Source organism: Puccinia triticina, chromosome 12A, assembly GCF_026914185.1.
Source record: "Puccinia triticina chromosome 12A, complete sequence".
NCBI lineage: Eukaryota > Fungi > Basidiomycota > Pucciniomycetes > Pucciniales > Pucciniaceae > Puccinia > Puccinia triticina.
Genome location: NC_070569.1, coordinates 4,807,226 through 4,826,345, shown reverse-complemented (window position 1 = coordinate 4,826,345; position 19,120 = coordinate 4,807,226). Strand labels below are relative to the sequence as shown.

General features: G+C 44.8%; 5 protein-coding genes across 5 annotated transcripts; 2 read left to right on the top strand and 3 right to left on the bottom strand.

Annotated features, from left to right (window-relative positions):
- Window positions 1–407: 407 nt before the first annotated feature.
- PtA15_12A461 (uncharacterized protein) lies at window positions 408–1,051 on the bottom strand (the record flags this gene model as incomplete). Its single annotated transcript, XM_053162073.1, has 2 exons — window positions 408–414; window positions 486–1,051. 2 exons carry the CDS (start codon window positions 1,049–1,051, stop codon window positions 408–410), a joined length of 573 nt encoding a protein of 190 aa, XP_053026027.1.
- Window positions 1,052–6,335: 5,284 nt separating this feature from the next.
- PtA15_12A460 (uncharacterized protein) lies at window positions 6,336–7,862 on the top strand (the record flags this gene model as incomplete). Its single annotated transcript, XM_053162072.1, has 4 exons — window positions 6,336–6,725; window positions 6,826–6,848; window positions 7,395–7,615; window positions 7,720–7,862. The coding sequence occupies 4 exons, from the start codon at window positions 6,336–6,338 to the stop codon at window positions 7,860–7,862; spliced, it is 777 nt and encodes a 258-aa protein (XP_053026026.1).
- A 1,671-nt stretch (window positions 7,863–9,533) lies between these two features.
- PtA15_12A459 (uncharacterized protein) lies at window positions 9,534–10,833 on the top strand (the record flags this gene model as incomplete). The annotated part of the gene is made up of 6 exons (XM_053162070.1): window positions 9,534–9,716; window positions 9,813–9,835; window positions 9,930–10,083; window positions 10,173–10,258; window positions 10,392–10,594; window positions 10,697–10,833. The coding sequence occupies 6 exons, from the start codon at window positions 9,534–9,536 to the stop codon at window positions 10,831–10,833; spliced, it is 786 nt and encodes a 261-aa protein (XP_053026025.1).
- Window positions 10,834–11,592: 759 nt separating this feature from the next.
- On the bottom strand, window positions 11,593–14,485 carry PtA15_12A458 (uncharacterized protein; the record flags this gene model as incomplete). The annotated part of the gene is made up of 13 exons (XM_053162069.1): window positions 11,593–11,781; window positions 11,888–12,047; window positions 12,112–12,187; window positions 12,271–12,313; window positions 12,396–12,572; window positions 12,659–12,779; window positions 12,903–13,038; window positions 13,149–13,309; window positions 13,410–13,442; window positions 13,540–13,697; window positions 13,772–13,796; window positions 13,877–14,193; window positions 14,300–14,485. The coding sequence occupies 13 exons, from the start codon at window positions 14,483–14,485 to the stop codon at window positions 11,593–11,595; spliced, it is 1,782 nt and encodes a 593-aa protein (XP_053026024.1).
- Window positions 14,486–15,585: 1,100 nt separating this feature from the next.
- On the bottom strand, window positions 15,586–16,575 carry PtA15_12A457 (uncharacterized protein; the record flags this gene model as incomplete). Its single annotated transcript, XM_053162068.1, has 4 exons — window positions 15,586–15,896; window positions 15,982–16,066; window positions 16,159–16,392; window positions 16,510–16,575. The coding sequence occupies 4 exons, from the start codon at window positions 16,573–16,575 to the stop codon at window positions 15,586–15,588; spliced, it is 696 nt and encodes a 231-aa protein (XP_053026023.1).
- Window positions 16,576–19,120: the final 2,545 nt, after the last annotated feature.

Below are 19,120 nucleotides of genomic sequence, written 5' to 3'. Positions count from 1 at the left end.
GATGGAGTTTGACTGACCTGAATATTGGAAGCCTTGATGCAAGACTTTCATCCAACTGAGTACAATTCAACAGACTCTCCTTATATTCTTGAAGGAGATACGCAAATCCCTCATACATAAGGGCATCAGTTGCATGTTTGTGGATGGATGGCTCAACATCGGTCCTCCGTACTTTTGCTACCCAGTGATTGATATGCTGATGTCCTCCTCCCAGGTCAGTTTTCACCTGAGCAGCATAAGCTGTTCGCATGCTTCCTTCACCTATTTTTTGATTCAGGTTGACTCGATAGGTGATTGGGTAGGTAGCGACATGAATGCCATTTGAGAGTTGAAATGTAGAGGATGGTGGTGTTGAGGTAGTTGGAGGGGGGCCGGTGAAGAAACATAAGTGATTTCCAATTATCCACTCAGGATCTGGACCGCTAGTAGTTTGATCAGTTGTATGAAGTACACGCTTGCTGAGGCGACCCAGATGTGCTGCCAACTCTTCCGGATTTTTGACTCGCTTGGAGGCAGCTGAGATGCCAAGAGCCCACGACTTGTGAATTGCTTTTGAGCTGTTTGTGACTTTTGCTGGTGAGGTATTCCTACGCTTTCTTGATTGTGTTTCAGTAACTGTGTAGGAATTTTTGGTCTGATTTATCGTTGAGGACATGTCTTGAGAGGATGATGGACTGGAGTCGTTGGTTCCGGGATGAAAATACATGAGGTCAAGGACAAGCTTCTTGCGAGAGGAAGTCTCACTGATTAAACTGCTCAGTACTTCTTGGTTGGGTATCTTAGCAGTACCTTGGCCCAGGAAGAGATACCTCATAGGCGAAATGGCAAGGGACTTGATTTCGGTATGCGCAACAATATCGGGAGCAAAAACCTTCCAAAGTTGGACGCGCAAATTATCGTAGAGACTTGGGTCGTTGAGATTGACAAGCTGTTTGGTGCAAAAAAGCCCTTTCTTGTCCAGAAGGACTCCATCTTCGTATAGCATGAGTGAGCAGTTGATTGTCCTAGTGTTTGGTTTGCTAGCCTTCGTGGGTTCTTTTGACTTTGTCATCCGTGATTCTCGGGCAAGATGACGCGCATATGCATTCTCACCAGCATGATTCGCACTGAGAGAGTTTGATTGGGCTGGGATGTAGGATCTGGAAGCGGCTGGCAGGGTGTTTGATTTTGCATTAAATGGATTGGAGAATGGAACTGGTTGAGTGCGATGTGATTGGGATGACTGAGACGGACGATTTGGAAGGGATGGAGGTTTTTTTAGCAGGAAGGCTTCAAGGCAAGTACGGCATGAATCACTCCATAGCTCATCTTGGGTCCATTTTTTGCACTTCTTGCAAAGGGGCATGATGTTAAGATGGTTAAAAGTAGGTAAGATGCTTAAAAGTGAGCTATGGTAATAGTTTGCGATGACTGGTTGATGTAGTTTTGTATGGATGACTGGTGGGGTACGGTTTTTAAGGTTGATTTGATTTATTTTTAAGGACGGGGCTTGGCTGGCCCAGGCATTGGATGATCTCACTGATTTGCTGATCTTGGTAGGCCTGGCCGTGTCAAAGTTGAAGTGCAGTCAGCCAGACTGGAAGCACCTTGCTGTTTCCAACGCAATCAATGCAACCTGAACCAGGCAGGCAACATTGCTTCATTTGCCATGTGTAATGATTACAATAATTCGTTCGTAAATTTTAAGCTCATCCTAGGCCATATCAATACGATAATCTGACCAGGCTTGTGAGATGCAAGTACCAAGGCAAAGAAAAAATATGCTCATGCCGTTAGTTCCAGGCATCGGCTTCAGCCAGGTTATAGTTACAAGCTATTGGCCTGGCGAAGCCCCCTGACAGTACACCTCTGCTCTAGATCGGACAGGTTTAATATGTACTGTACATCACGGAAGCTCTTTGGGCACTCTCTGACCGACAACCCAACGACAGAAGTGGCTGGGGGTGTTCATGGTGATGTCGAGGGACGTGTGCGAGGTCATCAGCGCGTCGCGTGGGGGGTCCGACAGTGAGCTTGCAACCCCATAAGTCAAAAATTATATATGTACATACTCACCAATGACTCGGGCCTGATGAAAAAGGTTGGGCCTGATTTTGAAGGCCCGGGAAGGTTATTGGGTTTTGGTACTCGTTTCAGCCCGACCGAAAAGGTGTGTACACATGTACTGCCTTTGAAACAGGCCGAAAAGTTTGGTTTTTGTTTTTCGTTTTCGTTGACACAAATGGTGTCGGTCCAGGTCCACCGTACTTTCGAGATAATATGTATGACAAGGTGAAGAACTTGATTCGTAAACGAATCAACGTGCTGTCAAAGCGGGACCCGGATGTTTTCAGATCTGTATCTATGTGGAACGATGCGCTCATCAAGCTCGGCTGGCACACCTATCTCCCTTCTCCAGGCAATCCTTCCTTGGCAAACTATTTGTTTGCTTTTCAATCGCCATGGCAGAGAAAGATGCTCCTCAGCCACGGACAGAGCATGCTGATGATTGACAGCACACACAACTCGGTCAGTAATTACTGTTTCCATGATGGCCGCAAGATCAGCCTTTATACTATTGTTATTCGCGACCCAGTCACCGGTAAGGGACTGCCGGTTTGCTGGGCCTTTACTGCATCTGCAGCCGCGTAAGCACTCCATCCATATTCTCAAATTATCATATCTAACTTGCTCTGACATCTAACGTGTGTTCATGCTCAGTGAACCAATCGAGATGATTCTTCGATGGCTACGAAGCAGCACAGGGCTTGTTCCGCAAGCAATCATGAGTGATTGTGCGTTAGCTATCGCCAATGCTGTTGCCAACGTTTATCGGGACCTCGGATCTCTCGGTCCAAAGCATTACTGGTGCATATTTCACGTCATCAAGGCCTACAAAGGAGTGGCAGGCCGATACTTACAAGGACAAGGGCGTGATGATGAGGCAGTTTCAGAATTCTGCAATTTATTGTATTGCTGCTTGGCTCAGCCGGAAACTTGCTGGCGAGAATTTTCCGACAAGTGGAATGCTGTCAGCCTCGCGTTTGGGAAGTACTTGGAGGACCAGTGGCACTCTCACTACGAAAACTGGGCCATGTTCTATCGTAATGTACGTTGTACAAATGTTTCGGTCTTCCAAGATACATACGACAGCCTTGCTAATGGAAACCTCACACTTATGCTGTATTCATGCACTAAAATTAAGCAGACTTCGCATCAAGGTGTGCATACAAACAACTATGTAGAAAGCTGGCACAACATATTAAAAACCAAGTATATTCCCGGACCCGAACGCCGTCGAATTGATGCAGTCATCCAAATATTCAAGGACGAGGTGTTGCCAAGGTATCAGAAGGAGCACATTTGTGTTGAGATGGGGTTCCGCAAGCAGCGGACCAACAAATTCCAGTGCCATGCCAAAGTATTGGGCGAGGGCTATACCCGATTGTTCTTGGCTGGCATCGGTGTTGAATTCACTCGCTTCCCCACCTATGTAAGAAACAGTGTTTACATGCACTAATTAAGGATTGATGCTGATCACACTCATCAATGCAGTATCGAATCAGCTCCTTTACCACTCCAACTGTTCTCCGATACATAGTTGCTTATCAATCAAGCGCAGGGACAAAGAAAGGCAGAATTACTAGTTGCACCTGCCCCCACTTTTCGCAGACTGGAAGTGCATGCAAGCATATGTTCTTCCTTGCGAAAGACCAGGACTTACTAGTGGTCGAACAAGTGGCTGCGCTGATTCAAACAGAGTATCCACAAGACCGGACGGGAGTGGAAATCAGACCAACTCATCCCATCCTGATCGAATCGGATGTTGAGGTGCTGCAGGGGGAATCAGATGTAGAGGTTTTGAATCCCACAAAGTCTCGGCAGTCACGGTACCAAACTGACAACTCGTACACGATGGCACCAGATTCTAACACCTGGCTCCCCGTTGCTTACCCACCAGTCTCTCTGGGTTCTCTCAACAGAACAATCTCCTGCAGTGAGGTTGAGAGAATAGTCAAACTTGACAACTACTCGGCATCTTCGGCGCTAGATCGGGCCGAGGTAATAATGAAGACTAAACTCAACCGTTGCGCGATGCTACAGACGGCATCAATCAAAGATATCGACGGGTTCAGAGAAGCCTGCGAAGATGTACTGAAACTGGTCGAGTCAAAATGCAAAGGAATTGCTGCCAGCAAATTCCCTCCCACTATGCCAGTCGCGGATGTCGGGCTCTTGGGGCGCGTGGAAATGGATGGCCTTCTAGTCCGTTGGCAAGATGAAGGTTTCAAGTGGTTGAAGCGAACGACCACACTCTTGAAGGACGAGCGGCACAAGAAGGAATTTGTGGGCGGTTCGACTGTGGAGTCGATTGAGATGTTCAAAAGAAAGTCATTTGAAGTAATTGATCTAGTCGAGAAGACTTGTGCTGGCGTGAAGAAAAGGACACAGATTCGTTAAGGAGCTACTTTCACGGTGCAGGTGGTGATGGACGGGTGGTAGGATGGTGGGAGGTACGGAGAAAGATTGCGAACATGACTTCCTTATATATTAAAGCTGCTCATCACGGCATAGTTGCACTTCGTATTTTTCCCTCCTCTCTTGCCTCATGCCGTGTGGGCAGGACTCATCATCTCATCATCGCTTTTTTTTCTGTCGTTCATCATCAATTTTGTCGTCTTCGCAACTGTCTTGATTGCTAATCTTTAGTTGTTAGGTTTTTTTTTTTCTTGATTTACATTTCATGTTTCACGGCTCTCACAATGAATTCATTGTAATTAACGAAGTTTTATTCAGGGGTGCGGGCAAGCCCTTGCAAGACTTTGGTTCCGAGTTGGGCCGCGGAGGCTCATCCGGAAAACGGTAAATCCGGACACCTCAAAGATACGTGTTAGTGCAACTAACAGTTTATTTGAGTTGTGAAGAAGTAGCTCGATGCGAATCTGTGTAGGTGGGCATCAGGGCAGGCAGCTTCCACACCGATTAGACGGGATGAACATGGCTAAGGGCCATGGGGTGTTGGCGAATTTCACCCCCGCATCACCGCAACCTGATAGATAAGCAGCATGATGGTGATCAGGGCATATCGGATGGCTGGAGTGGTACACGGAGAGATTTAACAAAAGCTCAGGCTGGCCCTTTGCCCCGACACCTTTGATACATACTAGCTGTGAACTCGCGGCTCTAGAACAGAAATTAGTGCCCCCAGAGTCCAGACAAACTGTGGTTCTTCAGACGTTGATCAAGTTTGTTGAGGGTGATTTGGCTGATCTCAGAGCCCATGACCCAGACGTGGATCTGGCCCAGTTGACTCCACTTGAGCGATGTCCCTTGAATGCCGATACACAATACCGCTATACCGCACAGTGCCGCACCGGCGTCGAGGAGGTTGGCTCCACGTCGGTTGTTTCGTTGAACCGCGGTCGAACCGCGGTGGGCCGGAGTCGGTGGTCTCCAACTCGGCATTCATGAACTTCTTGCTCCCCACAGGGAGCACTCAGCCCTTCAAAATAGTTTAATCTCCTCGGAAGCTTGTCTCTTCCTGACCATGTCTGTGGATCATAAATCTGTTATTGAAGATTGATCAGGAGAGACTCCTTTGCTGAAGTCTGGCGAGCACACTTTTCTCCCCGGAAAAGTCACCACTCACGCAATATGGGATTGCCACTGGCCACATCCCTGATCAAGCTGCCCGTCTAACTCTATCTTCACCGATTGCACCCGCTACAACTTAACAAGCTTTATTTTGTGATACGATCGAGATACTTAAATACAACCGTGCCTCACTCGCTCGTCATTCTACATTATAATTTATCGATGTAAAACAATGTTTCCCAACTCAGTCGGTCACTGATCACGCCGACCGGCGGCGACAGGCCCGACCCCATCACCAATCATCCACAGCTTCGCTACCCTCAGATACGTGTTTGTTTAAATCAGGCCTCGCTCTTTTCAAAACATGAGAGAGACTTGTATCGTCAGGCTATTACTACATGTGTACCCTACTGCGGAACTTGATCAGATTCAGTTGCAATCATCATCTGGTCACACTCTCCACCAGAGCCCATGATCATCGTCGTCATCAGAGGGAACGATCCAGGATGTGGTGCTCGCGAGTTTTCGAGGTTCACTTGGGTGATTGCGAGACTTGGGATGATAGGCAATCCAGAACGGGAGACCAGTTGATGGGGATGCTTCAGAGAACGACGCTTGCCATCTCAATTATTAGAATATATAAGGACCTCGTTCTCTTCCGTTGTTTTTCCCTCATTGCACTTGCTCATTCCGATTTCTTCAGCGTTTAGCCAATAGCTTTCGATTCTTCAAAAGATAAGTGTATCTCGAAAGGAGCAAAGATGCATATCAGAACGAGTCTGGCGCTGTTAATCAGCCTACAAGTAGTTTCTCAAGTAGCATCGTATTGGCCGCCTTTGAGAAGTAAAGCTCAAGCCCATGGCGGTGAAAGCTCAGCATCTGATACCGGCCTATCATCTGCTCGCGCAGACGCGTCTTTAGGCCGAAGCGACTTCGGCCGCTCTTCTGACTACCATCCCGGAGGATTAGGAGCCACCAGCGACGATCCCAGCTCTGCGGGCTCCCCCGCTGCTGGCGGGACTGGCTCGGCCAGAACCAAAAATCCATCGTCTAAGTCTGGCTCTTCGGCTACGCTGTCTGAGTCTGACTCTGGAAGCTCTTCCGGCGGTCCCTATGACGGAAGAGCTTACCAAGGCCAAGCTACGACCTATGTGAGCTACATTTCTTCTCTTAATGCTCAACCCCTCTTGACCAACAGGTTTTCAATCGAAAGATGTTAACTAAGTCCACTCCTTCCGTTTCCAACTCTAGGATTCCAAATGGTCTATTGGAAAGTAAGTATACACCCATCTAAGACGGGACGAATAACCGCTAATTGACGAATATACCCGATTTTTTTTAATACGTATATCAGTTGCCTCCTTTCGAAGTGGCCTCAACCCAAAGGATTAGGACCGGTTGCGATAGCCCAAAACTTATGGGATTCGTCGCGGATGTGTGGGGCTTGCGTGTCGATCACCAGTTCCTTTGGCACTTATCTGGGTATCATCACTGATCAATCCGACGTAAATGCTGCATCTTTCAAAATTCAATGAATTCTGCAAAACCTTCTAACCTTTGAAAACGACGCGTTCCCTTTTTCAAAATAGGTCAAACCTAACAGTCTTGATCTCGGCCCCGATGTTTGGTCTGAAGTCAGCAACCATCAAAAGTCTTCCGCACTTCCAATCACTTGGTTAGTAGTATATCCCATTGGTTTGATCCTTCCCAGAAATGCACATTTCTTGCCTGTTCCACAAAAAAGAAATAAAACAAAACTGATTTATCATTGATATGTTGGATGATGATTCTGTTAGGCACTTGGTCCCATGCAATTTCAGCGCCCCGATCCAATTTTATAACAAGAATGGAGCCAGTCAATATTATACTGCAATCCAAGTGGCCGGCTCGAACAAGCCGATCAAATCTTTAGAAGCCCGGGCGACTGGTTCATCTTCTGACAAAACTTCTCGCGTCGGTCGTGGTTCTAGTGCTTCTGGCGGTGTTGGTGATGGCCAGGAAGGATGGATCAAATTGGTCAGACAGTCCAACTCTAACCATTGTAAGAATCACCCCTTTGTCTCTGATTAAAAAAATGAAATCGAGTTCGGCTGGCTGAAATCTTCCTTTCCTTTTGTCAAAAACGCAACTTGGCGGTGGTACAAGTCGGCCCGCCGAATGGGAAGGGAGGTCTTGGAACTTCGGCTGACCTGAGAGTGACTTGCGATGACGGCAAGCAATTCGTCACCAAAGGTGTCAACTTAATCGACTCCACTCACCCGACCCCGGCCTCCGGAAACTGTTCTTAATCTGGCTCGAAAGCTATTTCTTAGACCCTAGCTAGCCATTTCCTGGTCTCCGCTGAGGTCTGTGACCGACAGGCGTAGCTCAGGGACCCTTCTTGTTCTCTTACAGAGGGCCTCAATTTCCTTGTTCCTTATCTTCCTTCCTTACAGTCTACTTTCCTTTCACAAAACCCATGATATATATTTGTAATATATCAGACTCCTTTTTATACCATTTCCTGATCCTGATTGCCTATTCACTCAGATAGCTCCATCAAACAATTATTTGGAATTGGAGCCGAGTTCTGTCAAACAAACAATAAATGAATGTTGGACGTAAGCTTGCATAGCGCGGTCCTTCTGGAAAAGACCATCTGTATTGTGCGGATGGAGAGTAAAAAAAGAGTGTGTTGCGAGATAATGTCAAGGGTGAAGGTTTAGAGCCCTGAAATTTTCTTCTCGGTCAACCTCATGTAGCCAGCTGGTAAAAATCAATGGTCTCATCTAAAATCACATTTGGTTTGGTCTGAGATGACATTTCCACAGGGTACCCGTTGAGACTCTTTATACAGTATGTTTCATCTCCATTATCCTCAATAGCGCAAGTATTTTGCGGCCGATGGTGCCGTGGCCGTTGTATATGCTTGCTGCATCAGTAACGCCGTAGAGCCAACGTATCTAAGTCCCTCCTCGGAACCTCCGAAGGACTTCGGAGGGTCCCTGCAGTACGGCACGGCGCACCCCCCTCCAATAAAGAAACACAGTCAAGTTAGGCAGTAGAGCGTCTTTCACGTTGAATATTGAGATTCGGAGACCCATGTCATTATTTGAACGTGAAGGGTCATGATTCAAAAATGGCATGACTCCCAAAGACAAAATTACCCTGTGAAGAACCGTTAACCAACTGGTTCCTGCGCTACATGATCGACCGATCTTTCATCATGGGTTTGGACTGCGAGCTCTGATCTTCAGCTCTATTGCTGGGCTCAATCTAACATGAAATCGTCCTTGAGTACAGGAATTGGGTCTCGCAGATTGTAGATTCCTTTATTTTATCTACAGCGCATAGCAAGAAGTTTCGTACTGCTTCGTATGTAAATATCTGCCGCTGAAGTCCCATAGACTCACGAGTTGAGACGAGACCTCCCAAAGAAAGGTACTGGGTATCACTTAACTGATTAAGGAAAATGATGGAAAATGACGTTTGGTGAGGGATAGGTCCCTTGTCTACAGCTTTGCTTATCTGGGATTATTTAAATCAGCCGAAAGCTAGATTACCCCTCGAGTGACACCAGCTTTCTATGATCTCATCCAATTCTGTGACGAGGTATTTCGTGGTTACAATTGCAACATGTGGCACCGCAGTTTGTGATCGCCGACAAATATCATGACGTGCACCGATTAGACATGCAACTTTCGACGACGGATCACGAGCCTGATATCCCCAAGGATGGAAATTGAACCAGGGTGCTGGTATTAATCTTTGTACATAAATCATCACGACAGGAAGATGCAACTGACTCCAATGAACCTGTTCCCGTTCGTTAGCGAAGCCCATCTACTGTGAAAAGTTAAATAAGCCAGTCCTGCTCCTACTCATCCCACTTCTCGCCGCTGTCCAATTTCACACCTACTGCTTTCCTTTACTACTGCTTTCCTTTAATTGCTCAATTGCTCCTCGAATCAACCAAAAAAATGCATGCTGGGTATCATTTTTCACTTTTGAGTCTGCTGTCATTTCAAGTTCTGGCCAAGCCACTCAACTTGAGGCGGCCCCGAGTCAACGAAGACCAAAATTCAACCACTTCCTGCTATAGTTCCCCCCAGGGAAATAGCCAGGTTGTCGGTCGAACTTACCATGGAGAAGCCACTACCTGGGTAAGCCACCATCAACTAACCCTAATCCCCCCCTTATATATTTTAACTATATTTGGACACGTTTTCATTTATTTGGCTCCGTGGCGATCATTATAGAACGCCAGTTGGGCTACTGGGAAGTTAGTAAATATTCCTTGGGCGAAATTATCTTTTTCAAGTGAAATCAGGACTGACGATCTCATACTTTTGTGAATATTTCAAAAATGAAAATAGTTGTCTATTTCAAGATTGGCCTCAACCCAAAGGACTGGGACCAATCGCTATAGCTTCAAACCTTTGGAACTCGTCCAGTATTTGCGGCGCTTGTATTGCTATTACTGGACCTGGTGGAACTCACAAAGGAGTCGTTAGTGATCAATGTCCATCTGTAAGTCCATCCGTCTGTTCTATTTTATTGGGGGAGCAAAACACACAAGTTATCGAGAGGAATATACTGAAATGAGAATTTTGACGCAGTGTAAAGCAGATAGCTTAGACCTCGGTCCGGATTTATGGAAAGAAGTTAGTAATGGACAAAACCCTGGAGTGCTTCCAATTACTTGGTTTGTTGCTTCTTATGGGAGGTTGACCCTCACAGTTTTTCGGTGCTTTGTGCTGATCATGAAGAAGGAAGAAAATATGTTGACAGTGAATCTTTGTTGTAATCATATTGTTGGCTTGATCTACGATTTGCAGGGAAATTGTTCCGTGTAACTTTTCGAAGCCGATGGAGTTCATCAATAAGGATGGAGTCAGTAAATATTGGAATTCTGTTCAAGTGGCCGGTGCCGATGCACCGATCAAGTCTTTGGAAGTCATGCCGATATCTAACGCAAGTTATGGAGGGACTGCCAGGAAATCTTGGATTAGATTGACAAAGCAATCCAACTCTAACTACTGTGTGTTTCCACCTTTTCATCCTCGTTTTTTATTGACAGACCAGCAATAATTGGTGTGTAGTTTACTGACCCTCACATCCATCTCTACCTTTGTCATGGCAGTCCAACCCGAGTCCGGAAAGGCCTTGGGGGAATCGGCCGATATCAAGGTTACATGCGACAATGGAAAGCAAATTATCACGAAGAATGTCGAGTTGGACCATCCCAGAAACACTACTAACGCGGTCGGGAACTGCTGAAGCCCTAATCTGACTATCCATGCGGATTTCAGTTTAGGTTTGTATGTTCATGCGGATTTAATTTCTAGTTAGGTCTGTGACTATCAACCCGTAGCAAGTCTCTCTGGGTTGCGGAATAGCATGAGGGGAAACCTTCTTTTCTCAATAGCTTATCATCTTTCATTATTCACCTGAGGCAATGTTCGCATGTTTATCGATTTCTATTTTTAGCAATACATTCCCGTAAGGCAGGGCCAATCATTGGAGATATTTGACAATCTGCACGGCCCGCCCATGCTATCCAGCTATACGACAGTTTTTGAGACAAAACGAAGTTGTTTGCTATCAGTCATCAACAAAGTAATACTAGCAACAAGGCGTTCAAAATAGTAATCCGCAGAATCTTCCACCCGCCTGTGTCATTCGTATTTCTATTTTCTCTGCTTTTGTTTCTTGGGTAACATACACTACTTAAAGCAAACATTAACCAAGTCAAAAACCTCATTGCTTGTGCAGCTGATCATGATCTCTGGGCAAGATACGAGGTCGTGTAGAAAGAGGTGCAGTAGATGATGAACCCATTCGATTTTTTGCCTTGTAGAAAGAATAGAGAACAAAGAACAGAAATGGTTTCCGAATCAGTAGCTATGTATAAAAGGCCAAAGAAAACAGATATGTTTGATACAAATTTTGGCTGGGTAGCCGATTGGAGGACAGGGTCTAAGGAAAGTATAGATGTACAATCAAGTAATATCAACTCTTTATGAGACAGGAAGAAAATCAAGGAGCGGCACAATAGGTTTTGAAACAGGCTTGACATTGGGAAGTTCTGGTAGCTGAGTTCCTAAGGACTTGCCGATCTACCAGCGCGCACGCCAGGCACATAGGCCAGTCTTTGTTTTGGGTAGGTCCAACACTCTGGGTGGCTAATGCAAATCCATTGGAAAAGAATGCATCAATCTCTTCCGGCTGGAGGGTTTTGTAAATCATTTGGAAGCGGGAGAAGAATTTATTAGCACAAGGGGGACAGAAATTTAACTCAAATCAGTTGTTTTATTTATTTATTTTTGCTTACTGTGTATGATATTTTTGTAGTGACCGTGTTTGTTTTGCCAGTAGCATAGTAATTGGGCATGTAGATTATGAGGGGGCCCTTCAGATCTTCACAGCCAAAGAAAGTTGGTCGTTTGTTGTATCCTAGCTGGGCAAAGGTACCGTCGTGAGAGTTGGGAATGCTAATGGACAAAACACATCAGCGTGAAGGCAAATCCAATGACTTCTTGAATATGAATCAGTTACTTTGGCATGTGGTAGCCTTTGTAAGAAGGTAACTGTGTCTTAGTATAGATACTATACATGTGAGTTCCATTGGGATCTATTTGTCAATCAAATTTAGGAATGGGAAATCATGAGCATCTTTCAAGATTTTTGCAAAAGAGGTAGGATGGCTAGACCAACAGGTATACATGCTTGGTACGTCTTCATCGCTCCCGTCGGCGCTCTGTGAAACGTTTGGGAATAAGTTGGGGGTAGACTCTGGGGGAAATCGTGGTCAAGCGGATAGATTGGTTTGAATGACTCACGGCGTCTAGTGCCATGATCACGTCGAGTTTACGCTCGGGTTGAATCAAAGGAAACAGGGGGACGTTTTCGTGAATCAATCCCGAATCTGCCATCAATATCAAGTCCCTGTCTGTGTCTTGGTATCCTCCCATCCCATAATCCGACGGCTTTCCTAGCCCTTTGAAAGAATTGGGTATCTAAATCCGAAAAAAAAAATTAAAGTGAGATTGGTGTGCCCATGACCTTGGTGGTAGACAAAAAGAAAGGGTATGTAAGTTCTTACCTTTCCTTCAAAATTTATGTCATTAATAAATGTTCGTACTGCCGTCAAATATTTGGCCCTCTTTTCTCCTTTTGGGGAATCACCACGGGAGAAGATGTTACTGGACATTCCCATGACAAATCTGATAGGAAAAATCGTTGGAAAATGTGAAAGATTGGTCAACCCCCCAAAAAAATGATACACTTGTCATCCGCAGATTGAGAGGGAATGTAAAGTTGGCGGATTCAAATCGCGATTTACTTACCCTGCATTGTCAAATCCAGCAACACAACCTTGGGGGTCAGGGACGCTAGCGGTGTGGGTGGATCCAAGATGCTCGATAGGTATTGATGCATTCAGAGAAGGATGGAAGATACCGAACTCCTCGGCAGAGAACTCATCTGGAATTAGCTCAACGGGAAGATATAGACAGATGCTTGAGCGTTTGAACTGAGCTTCAAGCAGGTATTCTAGTGGCATTTGTCAAAAAATGCACGATTTAAAAACGCACAGGTTGGGCTTTCCGGGGTGAATGGCATGCCTTTGTTGGGTCGACTGGTAGTCACAGCCATCACAAAAGGCGCCTCTCGTTGTTTGTAGTGGGAAGTTTCCCTAATGGATGACCAAAGAACTTGTTTTCCTTTCTGCGAGTCCTTTTTATCAGGCTCGTCTCTTTGATGAGAATAGAGCCAGAGAAATTGAAATCGTTGTCAAAATTGTGCACGGCATCCTCTAGTCTGAGGGCAAGTGAGGTCCTAGAAATCCAACTTACATAAAGTGACGAGAAAGAATTCTACCCCATACACTTCCAGAGCAAAAAGGAAGAACAGGGAGGTGTTAAATCTAGATTTGTTATAAAAGGCACTAAGCAGTAGAGTTCAGAGGCCTCGAGGGCTGCTTACTCAACGATACTGACAGGGAACCCAGCTTTATGTTTTTGGTTCACCGTTTTATAATGCGACCAGTAATCCTTTGCGATGTTCCAATCCCACAAGGCATTATCATCTGACAGTCGCCACTTCGGGACAAGAAATGATATTTGCGGGAAGTTTGAGGTAGCCTAGACATTAGAAAAGGAAGAATAACAATTAGTTCATCTTTGCTTGCGATCAATTATTAGAAAAATATATGTACCCATGATCCCAATAACCAACTTGCTCTACAACAAAGAGGTATTAATACTAAAATTCTGCCAGTATGCTGATATACAAGCTCAATTGTACGAAAAAAAAGAATCACCCTGATACACCGACGGCATAGTTTGCCAATTGGAGAATACCGCCAACTTTGGCTTCATTGGCTTTCGGGTTCCTCGCGTCGAATGAGTCAAGAATCGATCCACTAAAGCACAGTGCCCGCATACCGCCGCCACTGAGAGATAACCCAATATTGGGTAGAGTTTCCGCAGCCACACCTCCACTCTGCTTGGCTGATTTCAAGAAATCTTCGACATCAAAATCCTCCAGATTAACATTTTCCAGATATGTCTGCCACAAGGGAATAGATTGGGCAGCTTTTTCCCTGATGTACGCTGACTCGCCCTTGCCGAGTTTGGTCTGAATGAATGAAATAAGAGATTTCAATAATAGATTTCTGGTGCAAGTGCTTCAAGCTCAACGGAATAGATAGATAGGTATTTAGGAATTAGTCTCGGGTAGATACCTGGTCATTTTGGTTCTTGTTGGGAGCTCGGACGAAGGGATCTTGAGGGCACTGAGTGTATATTGGAGCATAATTTCCGGAGGGTGACTGAGATAAAGCAGGATCTCTTCGCCATATGTTGGGTCGGCCCGATATGCAGTTGAGACATACGACAAGTCCTACCAGGATATAAAAGCGAGAGGCCATGTTTGAAGATTCGTGATTTAAAAAGAAAGACTTGAAGAAAAGAAAGAAAATGATTGGTTTGCGAGCCGAAGTATCGGCCACCGATGAATATCCTGGAGAGGTGACTGTGATGAATTGACGATGGGTTCCGCGATTGATTTATGTCAGACCCTTCTGACAGTCAGAGCTCAGTCAGAGCCTCTTGCGCCGAGGGCTTCTTGAGTCTTCTTCCAAGGAGCGTCGGTGGTCAGATTGGTACTATGTATGTACATATGTATCACTGAATGTGTGTATAAACTTGGCCATTCGGAAGGGTTAAGAGGCGGAGTGCAACTTCAACAAGGATACATCCATATGTACAACGTTGGGCCAGCCTGCCAAGTTGGACCCGAGCTTGCTGAAACATGCTGCAAGAGCTGATCGAGTGCACCTCCAGGGCCCCACAGGCCATGTCACCGTGACGATGATACGATCCACGGCTCCCCCCTGCGCGGGTGCCTGTTTGAGCATCGGTACCTTTAAATCCAAAGGAAATATACACGGCATCGGGGCCGTCCGGCCGAGCAGGGCCCCATGTCAGGGGTGACCAGAGAATATCCCTGATTCCAGTCGAACTTCATGGGATCATGCCGGAAGGATCAGACTTGATCATAATCTCATTTTTGCGCCAGATTACACTCCCATGAAATGTTGACGAAGAAGAAGGCGACGAGAAGAGGAAAGATGCTGAAAGCAGTCCAAGCGGGAATTGAAATAATAAGGGGGGGATACAGCTTCTGACTAAACCAAGCTTCAAAGTACACAAGGAATCAAGTTGACAGCGGGGGGTCTCCCTTGTTGCATAATCAGACCGGGGACTTGATCGGATTTTGAAGTGATTATTTAAGTAAATACATATTAATCTAAAAAACGCGCAGTTGGGATCATAAACCGTGTTGATTATGGGGACTGTGAATGAACGCTGAAGGCGTGTTTAGGATGTACCAGGGAGGGCGGCTCACGCATCAAGAGATAATTTGGCAGAATGTGAACTAAAATACATATGACGCGTCCAGGACACAATAAATAAGCGGAAAGGACGCGGATAAAGTGGCCTTGATTGAACGAGATCTCTTAGTTATTCAAAGATCTTCATCCAATTCATCTTGGTCGTCCACGTCCATCCCATCATCATCAATCGGATGCAGCTCTGGATTAGGATGTGAATCGGTATCAAGGCTGTCAGTGTGACTGTTGACGGCCAGCGAGACTTTGGATTGCTGTGCAGAGGATTGGTCGTTTAGTTTCATGAGCGTGTCCGTCGGAAGTGAGTTGGTGATTGCAGTAGATGAGGTGGGTATCGTTGGATCTCTGAGGATTGTTCCTAACGGTAATGATGCCGGAATGACTTCCTCTAACCAATCGTACTCTGGATTTCTTTTGACTGCCGATGCTTTGATTTTTGGTCATAAAGTCAGTTTTTTTAGCACTGATGAAAGATAAAGAAATATTAGATCATGAGTGAAAGATGAACCTACCGACATCGTTGTATTTCACAAATACCCTCCTTTCTCTTTTAGATCTTTCAAAAGCTGAATCGGTCAATTTTTTGACAAAAAATTCCTGTGGTTTAAGTCAGACATTAAAGAAAGCAATAAATTCTGAAATCAACACATTGTAGACCTAAAGCCAACGAAAAGGAATATAGCACGAACGGTAGCAATTGAGATTAAGAACACGGCCTCTTTCGAAACGATCTTGATATCTTTATCTTGTTTTGCGGCCCTTGTGACTCTTGTGACGGGTAGGATGGTTGTTCCAACGACTTTTTGCTGGTGGACTTTCTTGGTTCGTTGTTGGTTGCGCTGGGCAGGGGGCTGATTGGTAGCTGATTGCTGAGGCTGTGGTCGCAGTTGATCGGCCTGCGGTCCTTTGACTCCGTGCGGACTCTTGTCCTCGTGCTCCTCCGGCTCCTCTTCGATCTCTTCACCCTCCCCGTCATCCTGGTCTTCCTCATCCTGGTCTTCCTCTACCTCTTCCTGTTCTTCTTCCAACTCTTCCCCAACCGGGAGCTCGTCTATTTTTGTCTTCGGGGGTGTCGACAGGGTGGATGAAAGCGGTGAACTCGACATGGCCTCGCGTCTGCCTGTCTATTTGTGAATGATGCGTTGGGCGGTTTAACAGCTAACTTCGACTCGGTCACGGACGAGATTGGGATGCTCCTCCAAGTGTATCCATTCGAATTTATGTACATACATGCAGTGCATACACATGCAATCCACTTCACGTCAACCCCATTACCCAACACCGACGTCGTCTTGGTCACAGCTCTTAACTGATGCTGCTCACCTAGAAACTTCTAAAAACTTTGAGTAAGAAAATTCACAAGGAATCAAGTACAAACAACCAGCTTTTGGAATGCACCCAATATGTGCCCACAAGAAAGAGTATTTCAAGCCTGAAATATTCACCTGTTGACTACTGGAACATATCAAATACAAATACATCCTGGAGTTGTGCATTTTTGTTCTAATAATTTGTATTTTATTTGCATCTTCCTTTGCACCACAGGACTCAGCACCTGTTGACGAGTAGCATCATTTAACATGCAGAGGTTTTGTTAGATCCTTGTAATATGTTGGTTTAAAATTGGGTTGATGTTGGTTAGAATACAAGCTACAACTTTAATTTCAGCCACACTCAAACCTAATCTTAACTGGAATCATACCCAATTTATTGTGGAATCTATGTATGTAATATGTATGTCATACCTACGCTGAACCTAAGGCCAACTTAGTGATCACATTTACTTGATCCCCAATTCTCACCAAAGATCAATATGTTTTGAGCATTATAATTTCTAACCTTTGTGAAAACCCATACCATCTAGGTTGATCTGAAACCTTTTTATTTGTGTTTTATTTTTAGGGCGCACAGAATTAAAGTGTATGACTTTAGAGAGTACTCGCCACTGCCGCAGGTACTGTTTCCCCTTGGGCCAAGGTGCAATATGGGTAGGGTATCTTAGCCTTGCCAACAAGATGCCAGTTTTTTTTTAAATCATGATTTTGATCTAGTTTGACTTTGGTGTGCATTTTCTGGGGGCTAGCTGCAAGAATATGACACACAACTGTTACCTGTAAGACACACATGTCACCACAAAGCCAAGAGATGCTGAGCTGAGTGCCCATGTAAGACCGGGGTATTAGGTGAAATCTTTCAAAATTTATGTATAATTTTCACCCACATGTACACACATCTTTTGTTGGGGATTTTCTGAAGGGGTGAAAAGCCCCTGGGTAATCTGGTTTTCCCCTGAACTGGTCCCAGACTTCCAATACCTTGTGAAAAAAGAAGAAAATTCCCCAACAAATTTCTATGTGAGAACACACAGTTGCCTGTATGCAACCTGCCAGATCTCAAGGTGTTTATGGTGGGTTAGTTGGCACTTTTTAATCATGTAATGCAAAAAAAGACATCAAGGCCAGTGAGTGATGCTAGCTCAGTCCAAAAGAAAATTACATTTTATCTCAAAGGATGTGGTGCTTACAGAATACAGCATCAACAAGTATAAAGATAGAATTAACCACTATGTGAAGTTTTTCACAAATGTCTATACATATCTTATGTGATTATAAAAGAAGAAGGATTCATTGAGTTTATGCACTTTCATAAAACAGGTACATCTACCAGTAACCAGTTACCAAGCCATGATTTTTTTTTTTTTTTCATATATGAAAACATATTTTGAGCTGAGCCTGTGTGGAAGAAATGATAACCACATGATCAATGAAAATTTATGAATAACCTGGCTTCTTCCAAAACATTGACATTTCTTTGCAACACAGATATACATGGGTTCTAAGAGAGTTTGAATAATTTGGATGTTTAGGTTGGGGTTTGTTTCAACTTGTCAAGTTGATATCAAACTTTTTCCAATGGGAATGCAGAAAGATACAGTGTCAATTCAGAATATAAATAAGCATAAATTCAACACAAACTTCAGCATAAATTCAGATTAAAATTCCACAAGATATCTTAAAAGGTTCCTAAAGAGAGGGTTGATGCTGAGCAAACTCCCCTGGTGTTGTTCATTTGATTCTGGCTTGGAATTTGGCATAGTGTTTTGTGGTCAAAAGAAACTCATGCACCGCATAAACTACCTGCTCAGACAGGGTTCTTGACCAGGAGCAGTTAAATTCTGTTTCTGCAGTGATGGTATGCAATTGAGTAGGTACTACGTTATCAAGGCACTCAATCAAAACATGGCTACTAATGGCATTGGCAGTTAGCAGGCAGAGTCAAAGGGACTCTGGTCATTGGTGGTCCGCTATGCTACACCACACTACAGGGCAGTGTAATGGCAAAAAACCACTAAAACGTTCTGCAACACAGCACAGGGGGCGCTTTTTTGTGCCATGTGTGCACAGCATTAGCACTAATCCTGTGGAATTGTGCTAACACTACACTAAGATTTAGGAGAATTCTGCTACGCTAGTGCTAAGGTTAGTGTAGTTGGCCCACTGTTGCTGTGGTTAATCACCTAATTAGATATCTCAATTTTGCCATGGTGTGTGCTCCAATTCCTTTGACATATCTTAGAGCAGGGTCCGGTGGGAATACATGGTATATTTGCCCCATTATTCAAAGGTGACATTGAAAATTAAATAAGCAACT